Genomic DNA, 24418 nt, shown 5'->3' on the forward strand with positions numbered 1-24418 from the left:
CCACCAAAAAGAAAAAATAAATAAATAGGATTCTTGGTCTGTGGTTTACTATGAATTTACCAAGCAAGTGTTCAAACTTATCCTACTTTATGTTCTGCTTTCAAAGAATCTTGATTTCAAATGCTATAATATAGTAGGAAGGGTAAACAAAGGAGTATATTCATTGCTTCTATATGAAACTTCTCTTTCTGTATTGACCTCTTTGGTGTGCACACTGATATTGGTAGAGAAAGACTTGCATCAAGGATCTGAACCTAAGTCTATGAAGTCAGCCAGCTAGCATTGATAAATTATTGTCAGGACAAATTTGTGATGATCTTAATCAATAGTATTATCTACTATATGTATAGTTATTGCCAAATTAATATTTGAAAGGTTAATTAAGCAAAGGACAATGGAACTTTATTAGTTTTTCTGTTTCTTGAAGAATAAGAGCATGAAATGTTTCAGACTTCACAAAAGTATTTTTAAATATGTCTTTAGTTGTTGATGAACTTTTATTTTATTCATTTATTTATCCATGGTGCTGAGAATCAAACCCAGTACCTCACACATGCTAGGCAAGTGCTCTACCAATGGGTCACAACCCCAGTTCCCTCACCAAAGTATACTTTGAACAGAGTCTAGCATGAAACAAAGCTTCCACGTTTCCCAAGAAACCTTTCATTATTATGATTCTTTAATGTTTCCTGGAAAAATCCCTGTTTTTGAATTATACTAAATAGTACAACTGACTCATAGAATGATTAGGGTGATTTTTTGTTGTCTTCTTAATGCATGCTAGGTTTTTTGTAAGGAGAATAGGGTGAGTCAATTGGAACTATCTATACATAAATATATAAAATAATATGAATGTCTAAAGGGATATTGGTGAAAGCTCTATAGTGAAATACCAGAACTTCTTTTTAGAAAATCATAGCTTTTATTTTGATAAAAAGTGATTCCTGTTTGACAGACCTCATTAACTATATAAATTTTGCCCTAGATTTATTTCTTTTCAGCATAGTTTACAGGATATTTTGATAATAAATCAAGATTGGCTAGTTTTTTTTTGGGGGGGGGGCTGAGGATTTTCTGTTAAGTTTCTCTATGAGATTACCTATATAAAAAGATCCTATCATATTGTTTTTTTAAACTATACATCTTCAAATATTATTGGCAATTTTCAATTCAGCAGAATGTTGAGACTTTAATAACAATATACTATGACAATAATTTGTTTTCATTTGGTCTCTGATATCTAAAGGTCTTGCTCACTATCCTATAATGGTCCACCTCAACTGCTCTTTTCCTTAGCATAAACATTGATTTGGAAAGCACGTTGGGTATCAAACGTGGGAGCCAGGGAGTTTCTGAACTAAACAGTGATTAAAGGATTTCAGCAAAGTTCTTTCCGCAAAATCTGTTTTCATACTAAATTACTCAAACCAGGTCCTCTTCCTTGTTGCATCCTCTTTGCAACGCCCTTCCCACTCTTCTCAAAACTGGATAACTCTTACTCATCTTTAAGATTCAGCTCAAATGTCATCCCAGGTGCAGGCTTTCTCAACATGGCAGGTGGAGCTAGCGGGTTATTACTTCTCAGCTCAGCTCCCCTGGCTCACAGGGAGCAGCTCAGCCTTTAGCACAGCCGAATGGGGATTACCTATTCTGCGGGTCTCGCCCCCAAGGTGTGCGCTTCTAGGGTGAAGACCGCGTTTTGTTAATTCTCAACCTTTTATAGTCTAAAGTTGGGCTCAGTGATGCCGGACGACTGAAGTCCTATTGGCGACTTCTGCCTACAAGAAGCATACTTCAACCAGATTACTTGCAGTGTCCCATAGTTTCAGCCGGCACACCGGTTCCCGCCAACTAAGCATTTAAAAACAAGCAGCCGCGGATACTAGGAATAGAGGGTACCCATCACAACGACTGCCTGTTCATCAGCCCCAATGGGGCTACGTTTGCTTGCTGCTCCGGCAGGGGCGATTCTGGAGTTTGCTCAGTTAGGGCGACGCTTTCTTTGAACAAACTGAGCCCCAGAGGCTTCTCTAACTCTGGACTGGAGACGCTGTCCGCTTTTTCTAACGGTGACATGCAGTCAAGGGGAAAATGTGGATTCAGAGGTCTGGGGTAACTGCTCGCGGCTGAACCCGAGCTGACATCTGTGAAGAGTCTCACTCACTGTGTCTTTCCCCCAGCCCCGTCAGCCCCTAGGGTAAGCGTCCGGTACAAGGGTGCAGCTCCGTCAATTGCGCTTGCACTCGGCGTCCCGCCCACCCTGGGCGGAGAGTCATTGTTCTCGCGAGATCGCGGCTAGCCTCGCCTCTTCAGATTGCGGGCTCTCGCGAGAAGCGGCTGAGGAGCCGGCCTGCAACCTGCCGGGCGGCTCTGGTAGGCGCAGCCGCTGGAGTGGCCGCCTCACAGCCAGCTCTGGAGGGATCCGGTTGAGGAGGAACCGGAGGCGTCGCCGACCTCGGCCTTCGCCTTGATCCTCCGTGGACGCTCGACGGGGCCTACAGGTTCGGGGTGAATGGGCATAGCTGTGGAGCGCAGTGGGGGCGGCGTGGGAGGCTGGGCTTGGCGGGGGCGTAGGAGGAAAGGGGCGGAGGGCGAAATCTGGGCTGGAGAGCCGGGCTGCTGTGGCAGTGGTCTGGGCGGCGGGACACGGCGAGGGGAGCGTGGGTGGCGTTCTGGACTCGGGCCACCGGCACCCAGCTCCGAGGGGCAGAGTTGGGACTTGGGTTTCCGGGGGTGCTGCTGTTTGGTTGGCAGTCCGGAGGCCTTTCCCCCAGGGATGAAGGCTATTCCTTCATCCCTCCTTCCCAGGGCAGAGTAACCCGGTGCCCCGCCCCTTTCCTGTCATCTCTGGGCTTAAGGCAGCGACATCCTGAGGAGGGCGCATCACAATAGGGTGGTGAGTTGTCCGTCTCCCTTTTAGGGGATAAGATGGTGGGCGGTCTCCCTTCAGGTGAAGAAGGGTGAGACCCCAATAACGTTTTTATGCTGTGACAGTATCGTGTATGGTAAAGCTTTGCTTTTTCAAAACTTGCATAGAAAAGGTTCTGATTCCTTCTTTCCTTCCTTCAGATGCAAGTGCCCTAACACGCCTTGTAATTGGGAATAGGGTTGAGGGAGGGAAGACCTCCCTTGGTATTTTGTTAGTGTGACTGGGCCAATGTGACCATCCCTGGACCGAACAAATTTCCCACTTCTCTTTTCTCTTATTTGGAGTCCATGATGAAAAGTCACTAGTCCAGACATGTTAAGAGTTTCATTCGCTTGTTACTTTGCGCCCTTAGCAAATGAGTTTATTTTACAAGTATATTTTGACTTCAGGAGTTTTCATGATTTTTATTTAAATTAACAATCTGAATAAGGCGGCACAATGTTTATTGATTTTATTTGGATGTTGCTTCCCACTCCCCGACCCGCTCACCTCTTCCCCTACCCCGACTATGCAAATATGATAACATTTTTTTTAGAGAAGAGTTGAGGGATAAATTTAGAATGAAAGAGACTAGAAATTGTAGTAAAAGATATGACAAAGAATGGAAAGCACAAGGGCCAAGTTTTCATATTGGCGAGCCCATCCAGGACCAACGGAAAGAACGAGACTGTGATTATCATTTGAATATAAAGCAGAAAGCAATAAAAAAATACTTGGGAAAGAATTTGATGATGAATTGAAACTAGTAAAAAAAAAGTGTTTGAGGAGTTATTTTTGAAGGTGCCAATGTGTTTCAGAAATTTTTCTAATATTTTTCAAGAGTTTATGACTTAATAGCTGCTATTGTGCATAAGGAGAGAGAAAGGAGATTCTGAAGTATGGAGTGTGGTAAGGAACATTGTTCAATCAGGAAGGTCTTCTAGTGTTTCAATAGTGTTTTTGAGTTCTTATATCATTTTTTCCCTCATTCCCCAAAATGCTTTCAGATGGGCTTTTAACCTGCTGTATGTTATTCTTCTACCAGTTTGAATTTTGTTCTATCTCATCCTTTCTTCTAAGCTGTGTGAAAATTTTAAGTTATTAACCATGAAATTATAAACAACAGTGGTTTGCTTTGTGATTTTTTACATTTAGGATACTTTGAAGTTTGGAAGCAAACTGGAATATATGCACTTTTCAAAAGAGATTATAGGTAACAAACTCACATGTCTTCTGGTAATAGTTATGTAATAAAAATGTGAAGTCCAGTGGAGAGTTTATGCCTTATCTAGGAGGGACGTCAAGTTTTCAGGTCCACTTGATTAGTTCTGTATGTGAATATGGGCCCAGTCTTAAGCCTTCTCAAGAGAAAACAGGAAAACTCAATTTTAAAACATGCAGTCTCTTGATTTTTTTAAAGAGAGAGAATTTTTTTTTTAATATTTATTTTTTAGTTTTCACCGGACACAACATCTTTGTTTGTATGTGGTGCTGAGGATCGAACCCAGGCCACACGCACATCCCCAGCCCAGTCTCTTGATTGTTAAAAATATTGACGGCTAATTAAAACAATTGAAAATAACTGCATGTGGCCCAATCAAACCCACACTTGTTTATAGTTGTATTCTGTTCTCTAGGAACTGTTTTATAGGTCAGAATTAATGTATTTTATAACTGAAAAGAAAAAGAGGTTTAAAGCAAGTAGTTCACGCTTTAAAATTTCAGTCTTTAGGAGGACTTAGGGAGGGAACATGTAAAGTCTAATTGAAACCAGTAGATAGTTTTTTTTCCTTTTTCTTTTATTAAACCCAGGGGTAATGATGTTGGCAATCAAATGTGCCAACAAGAAGCCCTTAGGGCTTTTTTAAGTTAAAAAAAAAAGGTCAAAGTTCTTGACTTAAGAGAAAAAAATTGTATGCTGAGGTTGCTAAGATCTACACATTTTGAGAGAGACTGTGTTCCTATAACTTTTATTACAGTATATTGTTATAGTTTTCCTGTTTTATTGTTTTCTCTCTCTCTTTCTTAGCCACCAAGCCACATCCCCAGCCCTTTTTATTTTTTGAGACAGGGTCTCTTTGAGTTGCTTAGGGCCTTATTAAGTTGCAGAGACTGGCTTTGAACTTGCAATTCTCCTGCCTCAATCTCCCAAACCACTGGAATTATAGGTGTGAGCCACCATGCTCAGTTTACTATTGTTCTTAATCTCTCATTGTGTTTAATTTATAAATTAAACTTTATCATATTATGTATGTATAGGAAAAAATGTAGTTATATATAGGGTTTATTCTGTACAATATGTAGTTTCAGACATCCACTGGGGAACATGGAACTATACTTTGAGTCTAAGGAGGTACTACTATATTAGCATTTTAACTGTAGAAATAACTGAAGGAAAGGCTGTCAGTATTTATGGCTTTTCCGGGTTCTAGCTATGCATGGTGGCACACACTTGTAATTCCAGTGATTTGGGAGGCTGAGGCAGGAGGATTATAAGTTTGAGGCTAGCCTCAGCAATTTAGCAAGGCCCTAAGCAACTTAAGAACCTGTCTCAAAATAAAACGGGCTGCGGACATGGCTTAGTGGTTAAGTGCCCCTGAGTTTAATCCCCAGTGCCAAAAAGAAATAATAATACTTTTATTAATATAATTATTATTATTCAGAGTTCTGAGCAAAGTTTAAATATAGGTATCTTGTAAGGAAATTGGTTGATTTAAAAACTCTTATGTACTTGCAACTAATGTTTAAATCTTGGAGTCTTTCTATAGTCCATTTCAGAATTTGAATGTTTGTTATTGGCTGTGCCATTCTATGTTGCTTTCCTAGACATTCACTTTTTTAAAAAATTTTCTAACTTATTCTTTTGTTTTTAATATTTGCTTTTTAGTTGTAGTTGAACACAATATCTTTATTTTATTTATTTTTACGTGGTGCTGAGGATCAAACCCAGGGCCTTGCACATGCTAGGTGAGAGCTCTACCGCTGAGCCACAATGCCAGCCCAAGACATTCACTTTTACTGGAAAAAATATTGATCCCCTGGCAGATGGGGAGGGGGCGTTTTCAAATGGGATGAGGAAAGTGTGTTGTAAAGCAGGCACTCTTATGTCTCTTTCATACATTGTCCATTGCAAGATTGATTTTGATTAATTAGTTTTTCTAAGAATAGGTACTTTGATTATTTTGTGCCTTACGCATTGTAGAGCTTAGTAACCTTGTGGATTAAAACTCATTTACCCATTAATGAGAAGTACTTTAATCTGATTCATACCTAGTTGGGTAGTGGGGAGTGGGAGCTTTAGATGTCAGGTCTAAGTATGAGGTGGACCTTAGATATTTGGAGGGCAAAGTGAGAGTCCTCACTGGAGAGTAAGGTAAGAGAAAGCTAAGTGAGGGGACAGAGTTTTGAAAATGAAGATAAAATGGTTAAGAACCCTTTTTTTCTATTGTTCAGTTTTACAAAGAATACTGCTTTTTACAACTAAATTTGTAATAACTTATGTAAAGACTACATGGAATTTGGTTTTTAATCAGAACTGCTTAGGGAGTTTTCAGACTTGATTTTCTTCGATTTAGTCCTGTCTTCACACATCAAGCTCCAATCTCTATCTATCTGGAATAGAATTCGAAAGAGTAGGAGATATTTATTATGTTTGTGAGGTGTTATTGACTGAGAGTTTTACCATTTCTGAGGTTTTTGTTTTTTTGTTTTTTTTTGGTGAAAATTGTGCTTGTTGGAGGGAGCGTTGTTTTCCTTTCCCCATGTTTCTACTGTGAGTCATAAAGTAGGAAATTTTCTCTTGGAAATAGTCCTGTCCCCCTCCCCTCTATGCTCCAAAAAGCCTCTGAAATTCTTTCCCAATTGAGCATTTGAAGAAGCTAGGAGAGGGGCTGGGGATGTGGCTCAAGAGGTAGCGTGCTGGCCTGGCATGCATGTGGCCCGGGTTCGATCCTCAGCACCACATACCAACAAAGATGTTGTGTCCGCCGAGAACTAAAAAATAAATATTAAAAATTCAAAAAAAAAAAAAAAAGAAGCTAGGAGAAAGTGCCCTCTGGTTCGTTTTGAAACTCCCAATTTTTAGGATATACATTTTCTGTTCATGTGTATGGTAGGTTCATCTGAGCAGAGTGGACCTCTGTGAGGGAGGAGGAAATGGAATACCTATGATTCTGAGTAAATTTAATTTATAGTTGAAGGAATAAGAAACTTTTTTGGCCATTAGTTTCTCTTATATATATATTTTTATCTAACTTCTTTATTTAGTTTCTTTGGTCCTCAACTAAAACTAAGGGGTGGGAGGAAGAGGTAGTTGCAGATGTTTATTAATAGAGGAAGAATTGCAATTGAGCATCCCTAATCTGAAAATCCAGAGTCCTACATCTCCAAAATCTAAATGCTTTGAGCAGTAACGTGATGCCACAAGTCTGATTGTTAAATGTAAACAGATTTTGTTTCATGCATAAAATATTTTATGCTTGAAATATTAAATATTGCATGAAATATTAAAATATTGTATAAAATTACCTTCAGCCCATATATAAGGTGTTTATGTATTTCGTGTTTAGACTTGAATAGTCCCAAGATATTGCATATTATGTGTGTGTGTGTGTGTGTATGTGTATATATGTATGTATGTACGTACACCCCCCCCCCCACAGATTCCAAAATTAGCTCCCTTCCCCCCAAATTTAAAATCTTTAACAATTCTGGTTGCAAGCATTTCCAAGAGGTACTCAATCTATATTCAAATTTTTTTAATCTCTTTATTAAAATCTTTACTAGGGTTCAGACTACAAGTACAGGGTTCATTTCCCTTAATATGGCCTACTCGGGTTTGTTTGGGGATCCTTGAAACTGACACCTACCTCACTAAGAAGGTAGTAAAGAAGAACTTAGAGATGGAAGGTGAACAATTAGAATTCAAAGAGATGCTCACTGGGAGAGGATGAAGAGGTTGATAAATGTTAAATATAGGGAATGGGAATATAATAAATTGAGTACAATTTTCACAGTATTTTGTACTTCAGATTTTTGGATTATGGATGCTTAACAGAGTCGGTACAAATATTTCAAAATCTGAAAAACTCAAATCTGAAACATATCTGTTTGCAAGCATTTTGGATAAAAGATATTTAGCCTGTACTGGAAATAGAACATAAAGAGGAAGGATTTTACACTAAATATGAAACGTTATGTCATAGATTTCTGGGTTGTAAGATATCTTTGCTGATAAAATATCTTTCTTCACCTGATTAGTAGTTTAATTATATTATTTAGTTAAAGGTGTAAGGTCTCATTATATGGCATAATCATCCCTGGTTATCTGAGAATTGGGGCTTTGGACCCTGTCCCTCCTCCCTCATATAAAATCCTCATATGGTCAAGTTCCTTTTATAAAATGGAATAGTATTTGCATATAACGTACTATAGTAAATTCTCCCATGTTCTTTAAATTGTCTCTAGATTACTCATAATAATTAATATAATATAAATGCTGTACAAGTAGTTGCTGTACTGTATTGTTTTGGGAATAATGATCCAAAAAAGTCTAGTATGTGATTCTTGGTTGAATCCGTGAATGTGGAACAGAGAATACAGATAGTTGAGCACTTATTTTCATTTTTGTAGTTTAAATGAGTAATCTATTAGAATTTTTGGTCACAAACTGAAGTTAATATTTAGTGTTTAGCTGGGATGAGTCTATTATGATACTCACTGATTGAAGTTCTACTTGATTACAAACTATGAATAATACTTTTCTGAGGTCATTTTAAGTTGCAATCATATTTTTCTGCTTGGAATACCTTATTCGGGATCATTTTGGTCTGAGTTTAAAGACAACTGTTAGCTCTATGACCTAAAAGTTACTTAGCCTCTCTGACCCTTTTGTTTCCTCTAACACAACAAGAACATAATTGCCAGGAATTTAAGGATGAAATGAAATAAAGCATATAAAATTCTATGTAAATAATAAAATGATGTATGAATTTAAGTTGTTAGCATTTTGCTTTGTGTTTATGCCCAGAAAATAATATCCTGGCATTATTGCCTCCTTTTTCCCACCCTTTCTACCCTTAGTGATCTTGAAACACATCTATCAATTTACAAATTATTCACATTTGCCTGTCTCATTTGGAGAGGGAAAGTTCAAATGATTATTTACAGCATTGCCAGTATGATTCTTCCAGTGGAAATTAAAAGATTTTTATTTTCTCTTTATTTTAATAAGCATTGAACAATGGGAAGCTCTTTTTCTTACTTTGTACATTGGTGTTCACTGACTGATAATTTAGTATTGTACCTAATTTGAATGCCAGGTAGAAAAATGGACCAAGGAAAGAGAAAATAGATTGAAGAGAGAGACGATATGGCATTAAAAAGAAATCATCTATTGTAATACTATTATCTACTTCTAAAAAGTAAAAACATTTTATCATTTTTAATTTGCATTATTTCCCTTAAGATCTTTGATTATTATTGCTTATAGCAAATGAGTAAAAAGTTATCGTGAGTTTTCTGCTTTAACTACATTAAATGTCAGCTTAAAAATAAATTTTAGGGCTGGGGATGTGGCTCAAGCGGTAGCGCGCTTGCCTGGCATGTGTGCCGCCCGGGTTCAATCCTCAGCACCACATTCAAACAAAGATGTTGTGTCCGCCGAAAACTAAAAAATAAATATTAAAAAAAAAATTCTCTCTCTCAAAAAAAAAAAAAAAATTTAAAGCTCAGTTACCTAAGAAAGAATCTCAGCTACAAAATTGTGCAACAAACATTTTTATGATTTTCTTGTTTTTAGAGGGATACACAAAGTGCTGCATTATTTTAAAGGTAATTATTTCATTTTGGGCAGTTTGTTTTATACACTCTGGGCTTGAATTTTATTTTTCTCACATCTGGAAAGCAAGCAATGCAATCTGCTCCTTTCAGCTCTTCATTTATTCATTTAGAGGATTTTTTGTTGTTTGTTTATTTTGCAGTGGCAGGGATCAAACCCAGGGCCTTCCACAGGCTAGGCAATTGCTCTACCACTTGTGCTATATATACCCCCAACCCATGTAGTTTTCTTTAAAAAATTATGAAATTCCCTTAAATTGTTAACTGAGACGTTTTTGTTTCCTTATTGTTGAATTTTCCAAATTGCTTAAGTCTTTCCTATAAAGGAGAATATTTAGAGACTAGTGGGAATATTAATACTGAAATTACTTTAAAATCATTAATGCTCTCCTTTTTTGGAAGAGAAAAGTGAAACATAGGTCAAGCCCTTTTAACTGATTTTGATAAAAAGGTTGTAGGTAATAAATACTGTTATTAGGAAGGTTGAGACTAGAATAGAGATCTACAAGTCTTCTGAGTGTTTTATTCCATTGCTTTCTCTAGTGGGTTGCATGCACTTCTCTCTAGGGGTGTTATGAAAAACTTGTTCATTATGCTATAGTGTGAATAAAACAATAGAACTTAATCTTTAGTTTTTATTTCTCTTTTTTTTCATTTCCATTTTTTTTAAGAGAGAGTGAGAGAGGAGAGAGAGAGAGAGAGAGAGAGAGAGAGAGAGAGAGAGAGAATTTTTAATATTTATTTTTTAGTTCTCGGCGGACACAACATCTTTGTTGGTATGTGGTGCTGAGGATCGAACCCGGGCCGCACGCATGCCAGGCGAGCGCGCTACCGCTTGAGCCACATCCCCAGCCCCTCATTTCCATTTTTGTGTGTATATAGTATATACATAATACTGGTCTGATAGTACATATGAATTATTTGTAAATATATGCAACTCTTTGTGTTAGTCAAGCTCACAACATTAAGAAAGAGAACAGTTGTCATATTTTAGAAGAAAAATGCTGTGGCATTGCTAATCATCTTTGCTTCCATAGTGAATAATATTATGGTAACATTTAACAGTAGCTTTAAACATTTATTAACCTTGAAATTTTTTTATGATGAGTACCTTGTAAAACATCTTATGAAATTACATTTCTTTGGAGTGATTTCTTTTTGATTATCAAGTAAGGTGTATTAGATGCAATTTGGAACATTCAGCAAAGGGCGAAGAAGAAAATGGCATGATAATCCAAGTCAATGACAGTTACTTTCAAAGAAACACATAACTATATTTAAAAGTTAACATTTTATTAAACATGTCAATTTATTTATTGTATAACCTATGCTCTTTTCTTAAGCATTTATTGGTAATAATTTTCCATGTTGTATTCTTCAACACTATGAGAATGTACTGTATTATAATTAGTTCCCTGCTTTTGGAAATTAGTCTCCCTTACCCTCTTCTATCATGTATTTGTTTTTTTTTTTTTTTTTAAATATTTTGTAACTTGTAAAGTACTCTCTGATGAGAGTTAGTTTAATGTTATTAGAATTTGTTCTAACCTAGAGAGCAAAGGAATTAACTGACTTCCCAAGGCTTTATTTCTTTCTTTTTTTTTTTTTTTTTTTTTAAAGAGAGTGTGAGAGAGGGGAGAGAGACAGAGAGAGAGAGAGAATTTTTATTTTTTAGTTCTCGGCGGACACAACATCTTTGTTGGTATGTGGTGCTGAGGATCGAACCCGGGCCGCACGCATGCCAGGTGAGCGCGCTACCACTTGAGCCACATCCCCAGCCCCTATCATGTATTTCTTAGGTTAAAAATTTAAAAGTAGGAGTTCTGGTGTCAAGGTATATACTTTTAAAATCAATTTATACTCCCATGAACTTGAGTGACAGTTTCCCCAATACTTTAGCCCTTGCCTAGTTAACATTAAAACAAAACTTTGATTGGTTAAACATCTGATTTAACTTGGTTTTCTTATATTATGAATGAGTTGAAATCTTTCTTTCTTTCCTTCTTTTTTTTTTTTTTGTGGTGCTGGTGATTGAATCCAGGGCCTTGTGCATGCAAGGCAAGCACTCTGCCAGCTGAGCTATATCTCCAGCCCTATTTCTTCTTTTTAATCATTAGTATTTGTAAATTGCAAGTTCATGAAACTTTGTCCATTTTTCCTTTACAGTATTCAGATTTTAAAGTATAGATTTATAAACATTTCTCTAGTTTGTCATCTTTTACTTTTAAATTCTTATGTGATATAATCTGATACTTTTTGAAAGCTATTCTGTAGTTCTGATTCTAATCCCTGATGTTTTCCCTCATCTTTATTGAAAATGATGGCATAAAATGATTGATTGCACATTTCCATTTCAGTCTTTGGCTTGAAGGTGTTTTTATTTTTGGCTTAGCAATTCTTTCTCTATTCTGAGAATCAGTTAATTATCTTCCTATATATTTTCGTCTTGACTTTTTATGTTTTTTTTTTGTTGTACTTGAACTCTTTAGCAGTTTGGAATTTGTGGGGGATATGATGTGAGGAAGGAAAGGATCTTCTGCTCAAATAGTTAACCAATTGAAATTTTAGAATTCATTTTCTGGGTGTGACATTTTTATGGGTTGTATATTAAATTTGAGAGACAATTTGGTGTGATAATTGGCTATGTGGTATTAAAGCAAGTTATTTTAATAAGCCTTAATTAAAGAATATTTCAATATAAGGAAATAATTTTATTTAATTAAAATGGAATACTGCCTGGAATACTAAGTCACAAAGATATCTAGAATATCTCATTGTGAACTAGTATTTTGTCTCAGAGCAAATTTTAGGTTTCTTAAAATGAAACATTTGGAGGAAAAGAACTTCTTTGGTGGAGGAAGTTCTGCTTCTAATTGTGCTGATAAATATGGTAGCTACCAGCCACTTGTGGCTATTTAAATTAATTAAAAAGGAAAATTGAAAATTCAGTTCTTCACTGGTAGTATACACATTGCGTGTGCATAATATTAAACTACATGTGACTAGGAGCTACTTTTTGGATAATGCAGATATAGGAGATTTCCATTATCATGTAGAGTTCTATAGGATAGCATACAATCTGGAAATTGAATCATATTTAGAGCTTTTTCTAGCCTGTTGAGTTGATGGCAGATAAACAGTTAAGCAAAAAATCTGAAAGAAATACAAGTAAGGGAAATACTAAATTGGTCAAAATGTAGCAGCATAGTAAAGATTATATGTAGAAAAAATACATAACTTACAAAAAATTGTCATGTTAAAAAAAAGAATTTTAAGGATTTTAACATTTAAAAATGTGCCTTTTTAAAGAGTGTTGCCTTCTTAGGAGCTGAATGTAATCCTCTTTAATTAGGCACTTCAGCAGCTTACAGCTTTGCCTATGTTAAATAATATGTCAAGGTGATTTGCTTCAGTTAAGGCATTTCAGGTTTTGAAGGCAAAACTATTTGGTTATAGTAGAAAAGGAAAAATAGAGTCATAAGCAGAAAGCAAAATGATAATAAATTTTTTAGACTACTAAAAACCATATAGCTTTTTAATAAGTTTTTAAGAATTAGGACTCTTAACAGTAGCTAGTTGTTTAAAATGCTAATCATGTAATGTAGGTATTTCATAAATGCTTAAGATTTAAAAAGAGTTTCAAACTTCAAACATTTTTTCTTTTTCTCTCAGTACTGTGAAAGAAACCCAGGGTCTCACCCATGTTAGACAGGTGTTCTTCCACTGGACTATACCACCACTCTTTTATTTATTGGGTTGTTTGAGATGAGAAAAGAAAAAAAAATATGTATTAATACCTTAAGAAGTCAACAAAATTTGAACAGAAATTACATAAAAGTATTATTTTCACTGTAACAGATCAGAAAAGTATAAACCTTGACAGTTGAAAGGGTTTCTGTGTGAAGAAACCAAGCATTTTGAGGATTAGTTTGGGAAAATTTAGGGCTCATTTGGTAATCTTAAAAAAATGTTTCCAGGGATGTTATACTTTCCCTCCTTTTTTCCTACTTTTTAAATAAATATATGTCCTGAGAGCAATTTAGAAATTGAATTATAATTTGATCATTTGAGAGTAAGATGATTGGTGCTTTATGCCTTGGCTAAAACTTGGGTGTAGTTATATAATATTCTTTATTTTTTATTTTTATTTTTGGTACCAGGGATTGGACCCTGAGGGTGCTTAATTACTGAGCACATCCTCAGCCCTTTTTATTTTTTATTTTGAGACAGGGTCTCACTAAGTTGCTTAGGCCTGGCTAAGTTTCTGAGCCTAGCTTTGAACTTGCAATCCTCCTACCTCGGCCTTTAGAGCTGCTGGGATTACAGGTGTGTACCACCACACCCAGCTAAGATAATATTCTTTGAAGAGAAGCAACTGGAAACTAAAAACTGCTTATAAATCTTCCTACTTTATATTTTCTCTGCATTGTTGGATTATATTACATGAAATGCTCCCCAGTTTCTTTAGTCTTATTTAAAACATTTTATAAGATTTATATACAAGTTATATTAAGCTATGGGAACATAAACATGAGTTATATTTTGTTCTTGTCCTCAGAATCTTATATAATGGGGAACACATGGAATAAACATTTTGCCAGTGCATACATATTGACCATATGTAAGCAGTAAAAATAATACCCCAAAACTATACTTAAGCAGTAAAATTTAACAAGAAGGAAATTTCTTTAGTAGAGCAAGTCCATATATTTTCTTACAGTGTCCCCCAATATCATAAAAACAATATGTAAAAAATTCGAATAGGATAAAAGGAAAAATAATGAAAAGTAAATTCCCCTTTTATTTTAGTGTTTCCTCAGAGGCAACTAGTCATTTTTATGTGGTATTTCTAGACATCTTAAATTTGGATTATTTCATTTACCCAGTACTTTTAAGATTCATTGATTCGTGTTGTGTGTCTCATTAGTGATTCTAAGTTATTTAGATATTGTGTCATTAGATATCCTACCTGTCTCTGCAGCAATGTCCATTTTTCTTCTCTATCTGCTATTGTGACCATATAGTTTTTCATTTTATTGTTCTTTGTAGCTAAAGCTGAAATTTTGTTTTTTTTGAGAATTTTTAAAATATTTATTTTTTTTAGTTTTCGGCGGACACAACATCTTTCTTTGTATGTGGTGCTGAGGATTGAACCCGGGCCGCACGCATGCCAGGCGAGTGCGCTACCTCTTGAGCCACATCCCCAGCCCCAAAGCTGAATTTTTTGACAGTTTTTACTTTTCTATTGAGAATCCTTTGTTATTCAAGATTGTTTTCTTCTTGTAGAACTTTAATTGTTCAATATTTGTTTGAACATAATTATAATGAAATGTTTAAATATATTTATAATGAGTGTTTTGAAGTCTTTGCTAAATCCAACATCTGGGCTTAGTTGGAGTCAGTTTTTGTTGATAACCTTTTACTATCTCTTTTCTTTGCATGTCTCATAATTGTTTGTTGAAACCTGGGCATTGTAGTGTTCTTATATGGATTTCTTTCTAGTGACTGCTGATTTGCCTCCTGATAATCATGAAGGACAAAAACTTCACATAGGTGAAGTAACCAACCATCTTTGCCTGTACTCAAATTGCAAACTTGTTTCTTTTGCAGTTATAGCAGTTCCATCTGTGCTTATTTTTTCCTTCTTTTAGCTACTTATTAGCTTGGTCTCCTTGGGGACAGGGTAGAGGAGAGTCCCTCTAACACCTATGTAATTTGGTGGTCAGCCAAGAATCTAAGCAGAGATTTTACTCAAGATTTTGGAATTTACCCTCTCTGTTGGTACTTTATTTCAGGGAATTCTTTCCTTATTTCTAGCTTGTCGGCTTGTGGTGATCTCTGTTCTCAGATACCAGTAAGGACTTCACTTTTCTGATGGTTGAATTTTATGTGTTTGGGAAATACACTCAGTTAAAAACATATCAAACTCCGATTTCATGCCACCAGTGTTCAAGGGTATAATCTGTGGTCTCTGGTTTTGTTTTTGCAGGCTACCTGAGGTCTCCCCTGCATGCATGTGTAATCATTTGTCGTCTAGGGATTTAAGTGGAGTTTATGCTTAGAATTTGTGTCTCCCCTCTCTGTGGTTCTTTCATTTCCAGTATGTCTGTCTGAAATTTCTATCTGTACTTCTAGCCCTGAAGTTTTCTTTACCACTTTGATCTTGTATGACTCACTAGTTTCCTTCATCATATTTTGAGGGATAGGGAACACAGCAAAAAAATTTGGAACTGAACTTGCGATTCTGTCCCTTGAAGTTATAGTTTTTCAGGAGTAAATTCTTTCACTGTTTGGCCAGTGTCTCTAAATAGCTTTAAAACAATTTAAAAAAAAATTTAAATAGTTGTTTTTTGGAATTAAGCTTTCATGATCAGTTCACCTGATTGCATTTGCAGGAGGTTGTTCTTTTACATCCCTTTGATTTCCATTTCTTTTAAAAATTGTTTCTATGTGGTGGTTTTTGTCCTTCATGATTATTTGTGTAGTATTTAGTCCTCCAAATTTTCCAGTTCTTAATGCTTCTGAAAATGAGTGTTCAGTTTCTTGTCTATTTATGGATTTATGTTACACTTCATGGGAAAATTTAAAATGGGTTAAGTATCATGAGGAAATTATAAATATTTTCTAGAAATGTTTCAGGCTTTCATGGTGGTTATATCTATTTTCTGGCTTTCTGCGTAGTATCATCCCTCTTGCATTCCTAAGGGTCGAGGCTTATCAAATGATTTTCAGTTTCTGATCTTTCAGTATTCTTTTATTTAGATCCCTATGAAGGTTTGCTATATAGGTAGAATTAACTGTATGAACATTCATGTGTTCATTCTGTTGTCTGCCAGTCTTAAGTAATTCATTTACTCTATGGGGTTCTCTCTCCTCCTTTTGGTTCTTTTTCTATGTAAGGAAGGTTAACTTAGGACATTTATCCCTCTGAGTTGTCTTGGTTTACCTTCTCCATAGCTCTACTACCCACACTAATGGATATTTGGCTTTCTGTTTAGCTTATGACAGTGTTTGGGTCTGAACTCTTTCTCCCTTATTGTCATCAGGTCTTTCTTTCCAGTTACCATACTTGAATTATTTTCCAATCATTTCATGTTAATAGAAATGCTCTTGTGTAATGATAATAGATCAAGGTCTCATTGGGATGGACAATGCCACATGATGGCTTAGTTTAAAGAAGACATCTGTTGGTAATGAGGAACAAAAATATGAGCTTCTTTTACTTAGCTTGGTTACATTGGGAAGAATGTGCACTTTGTTAAAATAGGATATAAATCTTAACTCCACTATTCATATATGAAACAGGAGACTAATATAGGGTTGTTTTAAGCTTTAAAATAGACGTATATAAACTTCTTAGCTCATTGATACCTAGTACGAACAGAATGAATTGTTTCCTTATGTCAACATAAGGGGATCCAAAGAGGTCTCTCCAGAGGCAGAAGAGATCTTGTGTACTTACTTGAACATTCCAGGCTCCTGACATATTACATAAGGAAGTCAAGGACGCCTTAGGACGAGTAGCAGGGTAAGAGATTTATTATAAAGGGATAGCCCACATTTGAGAATGGGAATATCGGCGATTACTGAGAAAGTATGTTGTTTGCTTTAGTTTGGAGTTCTTATATTTATAGGGTAGCTAAGGGGCTGGGACTAGAACCGAAGTCAGGGTGAGGTTACCCAGTTTGTGCCATTTTTCTTTGTACTTCACCCTTCCCTTGCATGTTTTAATCCTGCTACTTAGTTCCTCCAGATGCCTTGTATTTGTTCTTTTTTTCATCAGTAGGCAAGCTACTGTCTAGGAAGAAGTCTGGGTTGCTTACAAGTTGTTTTGTATTACAGTGGTTCAAGGGCGGTTCCCCTTTTGAGATTCATTGCTAAATTCCTGTCTCACATTGTTACTTTAAAAAAAAAAAGATCCTTCTATAGATCATTGTCATTAATAATATCTGTAAATAGTGTCCCAGGGAACACTTATGTTACCTTTGTTTTAAAGATTTTTATAACTCCTGCCCCTCCTTGTTGAGATAGAATATCCGAGATAAGTAAAAGTAATTGAATCACCTTTTCTCAGTTAAATTTTGGTAATCTGGAGGAACACATGTCCCTAATCAACAAGTCCAGTTTTTTCAGCTTTTGTACAGGTGATTTCTGCATGATTTTCATTGTCTTAAAAATAAAATGAACAGTGACATTCTTTCTAGAGATGTTGTTTTCAGTAGTCCAGCATTTTTTTTTTTGATGATTATAAGAGCCAAAGAGCATATTTTAGTTTGCCTAATATGTCATGGACCTTAGGCGTTCAAGTGCCATATTTTGAAGGAACATTTTATGTTAAGGAGTTTAGGTATAGGAAATGGAGAGTCATTAAGAATTTTTAGATAGAAAGAAAGTCTGGATTACAGTGGAGCAAATGTGCAACTGAATGGTGGTAAGGAAGTCGGCCAAGAGGTTTATTGATAGATGGCAGAGGTTTAAATGAAGTCAGCAGCAGACTTATGAATGAAAGGGAGAACAGAGTCAAAAAAGAAATTTTTTTTAAAAAGTAGACTTGAGGTAGGGAAATAAGAAGTCAGGGATGATTTCAAAGTTTCTAACTTGGTGAATAGAGATGACTCCAGCTGATGTGGGAGGCCAAAACAACAAGACTGGTTTGCAATTTGGGAAGCCTGTTGAAGAATTCAGATGGTGATAATGGAAATAGAGATTGTGAAAATAGAGGTGGGAAAACTAATTCTGATGTTTTATCTTCATTTCTTTGTCTTTTGATTCCCTGGACCCAAGCAACCACTGAGGAAGATAAAATCCTAAAGAATACCAAGACTTAATGGGGAGAAATGGTAGGTTAACAGTGCAAAGACTTGAGTAGAGGGGCTGTAGGTAGATGAGAGACTCAAGAGCAGGTCATGAGAAGTGTCATTTTTCTCTTACTTGAATGAGGTTTTTGTTTGTTTTTTGAGAAATAATGTCTGACAGCATATTGCAGATGGCTTGGCGTATTGTAATAGATGCTCCGTAAGTGCTTGAATGAGTGAATGAGTGAAGTCAGACAAATATAAGTCACAGAGTATGGCACAAAATAGTATATATTGTATATCAGTTACCTTTTAACCATTTAGTTTTATCTTTAGGTTAGTTATAAAATTTAAAAATACACTAACATGTATAGACACATGCATGTTTTTTCGGGATATCTCAACTTGAATTTCACTTTTTAGTCTGCTTATACTCCCATAAATATTGGGTGTGAGGGGTGGGAGAAATCTTTCACCTGGTAATAAATACTTCAGGGTTTTTTTGACAAATCAAATGTGAATATGCTTTTTTAAATTGACTTTTTAAAAGCCTTTATCTGAATATTAAACATTTTTTTTTCTTTTTGCTTGCTCACTACTTTCAATAAATATATGCTCACTATTTTCAGTAGGATCAAATTAGGAAAACTTTGGCATTTCCCTCATGTTTTGTGTGTTACAGTGGATCTGAATCTACCTTATTCCTTACCTATTTGCCACTGCCTCTCATGATTTGGGATTGTTCTCTCAATGGGCATTTGTTGCCATCCTAGTCAGAGGAATATCTCTGATAGTTAAATGTAAGGAAGAGAAAAAATGGTCTTGTATGCTGGTGAGGATGCAGAGGGAAAAATGCTTTGTAAAGAATGAAATGTTAATCCCTGGAATAATTTATTGGAAGACCTGTAAAGTCAGGAAAAAAATGTTCTAAATCTCATTCTACAGAACATGCTGAATCTCTTCATCTTACTTATCAACCTCCTTATTGATTTTTTTCCTACTATTCTTTATACCTTTTGTGTTTCTATTGATGGCCACTTTTTCCCTTTATTTCTCTGATTTGTTCTCTTTTTCTCTCTTCAGTATGGATAATTAGCTATAATATAAAGTTGAAGTTTTTTAGTTTTATTTAGAGTAAATATATTTTCATAGTTAAAAACTCAATTGAGATTGACATCTTTATGTTCAAAGTAATTTCATAGTTTTTACATTCATTTAATAACTGATTTTTGGTGATTCAGTGATCCTTCAGGAAATGGATTTTCTTTTCTGGGAGCATTCAAAAAATAAATCATGTAGCATTTGCTTAGGGATTTGAACCAGCCATTGTGCAATTCTTCCTTTTCCCCTTTTATTTTTATTTCATTCATTGAAATATTTATATATTATTGAAATATTAATTTATTATATGATTTTCAACTTTTTGGAAAGAAGGTATGAAGTAACCATGAGGAAAAATCATAGAAAAATAGTTTATCTAAAATAAAACCATTTATTTTACTGTTTTTGATATAAAATTCAAAATTTTAATGAGTTGTCTTTGGCATTCTCTGTGAAATTATACTGGAATATCACATAAAATTTAGGAAGGTCTTTTCCTGATTTGGGGACTTCCCTTTGACTTTTATGTATGATTCTCCTTACTTTTCTCCATCAAATTCAACTTAACAAAAGTATAGAAAAAGTAAGTATTTAAGAGCAGGCATCAAGACACCTGGGTTCTAGACCAGTTTATATAACTTTGTTCAAATTGTTTATTTGGTCAGAAAAATTTGAACAAAGTTTATCATTTGGTTTCTTTTGGTGTTCACAGTCTCTGAAAGTCAAATCTGATCTACTTTCTTTCTTTCTTTTGGTACTGGGGATTGATCAGGGGCACTCAACCATTGAACCACATCCCTAGCCCTATTTTGTATTTTATTTAGAGACAGGGTCTCACTGAGTTGCTTAGAGTTGCTTAGCGCCCTGCTTTTGCTGAGGCTAACTTTGAACTTTTGATCCTCCTGCCTCAGCGTCCCAAGCTGCTGGAATTAAAGGCAGGTGCTGCTGCCCCAGGCTGATCTACTTTCAACCAAATACTTCATTCTGAGCACTTTTCAAGATCAAGACTATTCTGTATACTAAATTTTTATTGCTTTTTAGTATAAAGAGTAAATAGTAGTATTTACTATTGAATAGTGATACTGTGAACTTTGATAATGTTACCGAAATTCTAAAGATGTTTGCTGTTTTTTATATGGAAATTATAATGTCTACCTTGCAAGGTGAATGTGAAAATTAAATTAGATGTGAATATACTTTAAAAATGTATAGTCTAGGTATTCCATAACACTATTGAGTTTTCTTACAATTTTATATGACTAGGTAGATTTAACAGTCACAGGCCTAACATATGAAAAGATGTTAAGTGTATGAATTGTATTAATAAAGCACCTTTTTGTGGTAATTGCACTGTAAGTGAACACAAGGATGTTTACATAGATTTATTTTTTGAGCAGGAATTAAATTTCTATTTGGCTTCTTTAACTTGGTTAAAGAAATAATAACATTGTTGTTTGGTCTTACTAGTTGCTTTGTTAAGCATCTTATTTTTTAGTCATTAAGAAATGTGTTCCAAGTGAAATTTATATAAATAAATCATTCTATGGAATTGTTTTTGCCTTTTGGTATTATATTCATGTTTGGAAACATGACTATCTAAATAGGAGTTAAATATATATACTAGATATGAATGGTACACTGTTATATAGGAGTAGCAAATTTAATAGATAAGTCATATGAAAAGTACCTAAAAAGACTCCTGGGGCTTATGGTAATCTGATTTTTGGCACTTTATATATTTAGTGTTTTATGATCCATTCATCACTTTTAAAATATGTCATAATAATATCAAGTATGTAAAATTCTATGGCTATTTTATTCTGAGTGGAATAGATTTAAAGGTCAACACTACTCTCTTATGTAGGTTATGGGTGCTACATGTGTGCTTTCAAAGCAGTAGTGTGAGGAAACTTGAAGTGGGATGGCAGGACGGCCTCATCCCTATGACAGTAACTCCAGTGATCCAGAGAATTGGGATCGGAAATTGCATAGTAGACCTCGTAAACTTTATAAACATTCAAGGTAGGTAGAAAATATGTATTTCACATATCAAAGCTCTGCTAAAACTGATTATAAAGACTACTACTGCATTTGGTTGTGGCAAGTCCTGTCAGAGTATGGGGAATGGTTTACAAAATATTGTGCATGTTTATATTTCTCCTTAATTAGCTTACAGAGAAACAGTTCTTTCTTTTTAAGTTTTTATATTCATATTTGTTTTAAGATTTATTTCTATCTCTAAATTATGTTAAAATCTTAGTTGACTCCATGATCGAGTATTATAATTGGCTTAATTGGAATCTCTGGCAAAACCAGTTAGTTCTTTGTATTTTAAAATCTATAGGAATTTATTTTGTATTCTAAGTTTATTATATGTTCAGATTACACATGATAATTTATAGATTTATGTCAGTGTTTTCCTCAATACATTTGTAACTGTATGAATTTATATTATGCTGCCATACTGATCCTAATGGGAAAATCGGTCTTTTTTGGAGTGACCATTCTGGTTCATTTAAAGTTTGATGCATGAAATGAAATTCATTTCAAAAGTTTCTGCTTATCTATATGTTTTTTTTAAAACTATCATTTTGTGCTGTGAGACTAAATGAGGAATACCTCATTTACAATACTTTGTGATCTGAAATTTTAGGATATTAATTGACAGCTTATAAACCTCACATATTACAGGTATGTAAGCATGTTTTCATAGAGGATTTTGCTGGGTGAATATTGCTTAGAGGATATTATTGAATATTTAACTAACTAGAATATAAAATTCTCCTGATGACTGATAAAAAATACTAGCTTTCTTGAAAAAAACATGCCATGATATTGAAATCTGTTTTGTAATTTTTAAGAAATACTTTAGGTACTTTTAAACTGTGTATTACAGCTAAGCAACATGAGTGATTGATACTTTTAAGTCCCCTGGCAAGAAGTTCACTGAAATTGCAGACTTTTAATGGGATAAGATCGTAAGTGTTAATGTGAAGTTGACTTTATTAACTTATAATTACATGCCAAATGATGTCAAAGTTTTTTGTTTTATTTATAGTTAGTGAGTATACGTGTGTTCTCCAAATGGGGCATTAGTTCTTTTTCTCTGTTTCATGGATAATTACTTAGTCTTTGAGATTAAAGAGGCATTGGATTGTGTGAGGTTATATTTTTATCTACTCTTGTGTGTTTATTATACAGGTGAATTGTATATTATCCTTCCTAATTCACAATATTTTTCTGCTCATGTATACAGTGCTACATTATATACTAAAGAGGTGATGAGGGTGGAAGTAAGCCATTGTTTGCTTTATAAAAGCTACATGCATACAGTGGGAAAAACGTTTTAAAACTTTCAGTGCTTTTTCCATTGCTGTTTGATTTCAGTAACAAATACAGTTCTTCTTGGTAGTTGTAGCATTGGTAAATTAATTAATCAATTTCTTCCCTCGCTCCCTCCCTCCCTCCCGTACAGTGCTAGGGATTGAACCCAGGGCCTTGTATATGCTAGGCAGGTTGTCTACCACTGAGCTACATCCTCAGCCTTTCATTAATTTTTTAATCCTTTCGTAAGGCAGGCTGCATTAATATTTAGGGTTGTTTGAATGAAAAACATTGAAGGGAAATTAAACATATCAGTAAATTGATATTAAAAATTATCTTATGTAAAAACCATGAAGTTCTTTGAGATTACTTTAAACCTAATTTGTAAAAAAAATCTGCCCCAAAAGAACAGCTTATTTTTAGAGACCTCTTGTCCCTATGCATTTAGAAACATAGGATACTTGGAAGTATGGTTTGACTTTTAAAAAAATTTTACTTTGGGAGTTTATTTAGTTACTAATTTACTTTTATGGTGCTGGGGAACAAGCCCAGGGCCTTCTGCATACAATGCAAACACTCTTACCACTGAGCTACATCCCTAGTCCCCAGAATATTTACTTACTTACTTGTGTATTTATTTATTCCTTCCCTCTCTCTCCCTCCTTCTATACCTGTAATAGAAGAATCCTGGGGGCACTCTCCCATTGATCAACTCCTTATCTATCTATCTATCTATCTATCTATCTATCTATCTATCTATCTATCTATCTAGACAGGGTCTTGCTAAAAAGTTGCTGAGGCTGACCTCAAACTTTTGATCCTCCTGCCTCAGCCTTCAGAGTTGCTGGGATTTCAGGTGTGCACTACCTACCTGCTGGGAGTTGATAATAAACTGATTGACTAAGAGGTTTTAAAAAACAAACATTAGCAAATTTTTATTGAGAATCTTCCCTTAGTTTAGGAGAAATTTTAAAGAATATGAGGGTACTGCTTGGAAATGCTTTAATATTCACATACGGAACAATTAGAGTACTCAAACTAATTAAATAGTGGTATTGAGTTGTAAAGTTCAGAGAATGAATCAGTATCAAAAATAAGGCTTGAGGGCTGGGGTTGTGGCTCAGTGGTAGAGGGCTTGCCTAGTGTGAGGCCCTGGGTTCGAATCTCAGCACTACATATAAATAAATGAATAAAATAAAGGTCCATCAACATCTAAAATAAATTAAAAAAAATAAGGCTTGAGAAAATCCTAAGGTGATTAGAGTATTAATTATTAAGGTAGATGGAGGAAATTTCTGCCAGGGACCTTCAGGAGATTACTTTGACCAGATCTGAAAGTAGAGCTCTGGATATTATTATTGTCTCCATTTGGCAGATAAAAACAGTTAGGCTAATATCCTTGACCAAGGCCACTGAACTTATAAATGGCATAGCTGGAATTTATAAAAAAGCT

The 24418-nt window shown here is 35.1% G+C and overlaps 1 protein-coding gene across 1 annotated transcript in view; it reads left to right on the forward strand.

Moving 5' to 3' along the window:
• Positions 1 to 2351: 2351 nt before the first annotated feature.
• The window catches only part of Btbd10 (BTB domain containing 10), a 57747-nt gene continuing 35680 nt past the window's right edge, over positions 2352 to 24418 (forward strand). Inside the window, exons 1-2 of the mRNA XM_077797541.1 lie at positions 2352 to 2501; positions 21506 to 21663. Of these exons, the coding sequence (XP_077653667.1) occupies positions 21563 to 21663 (101 nt within the window). The 5' untranslated portion in view covers positions 2352 to 2501; positions 21506 to 21562. The remainder of the gene's footprint in view (positions 2502 to 21505; positions 21664 to 24418) is intronic.

The sequence above is a fragment of the Urocitellus parryii genome, chromosome 4 (assembly GCF_045843805.1).
Source record: "Urocitellus parryii isolate mUroPar1 chromosome 4, mUroPar1.hap1, whole genome shotgun sequence".
Classification (NCBI taxonomy): Eukaryota; Metazoa; Chordata; class Mammalia; order Rodentia; family Sciuridae; genus Urocitellus; species Urocitellus parryii.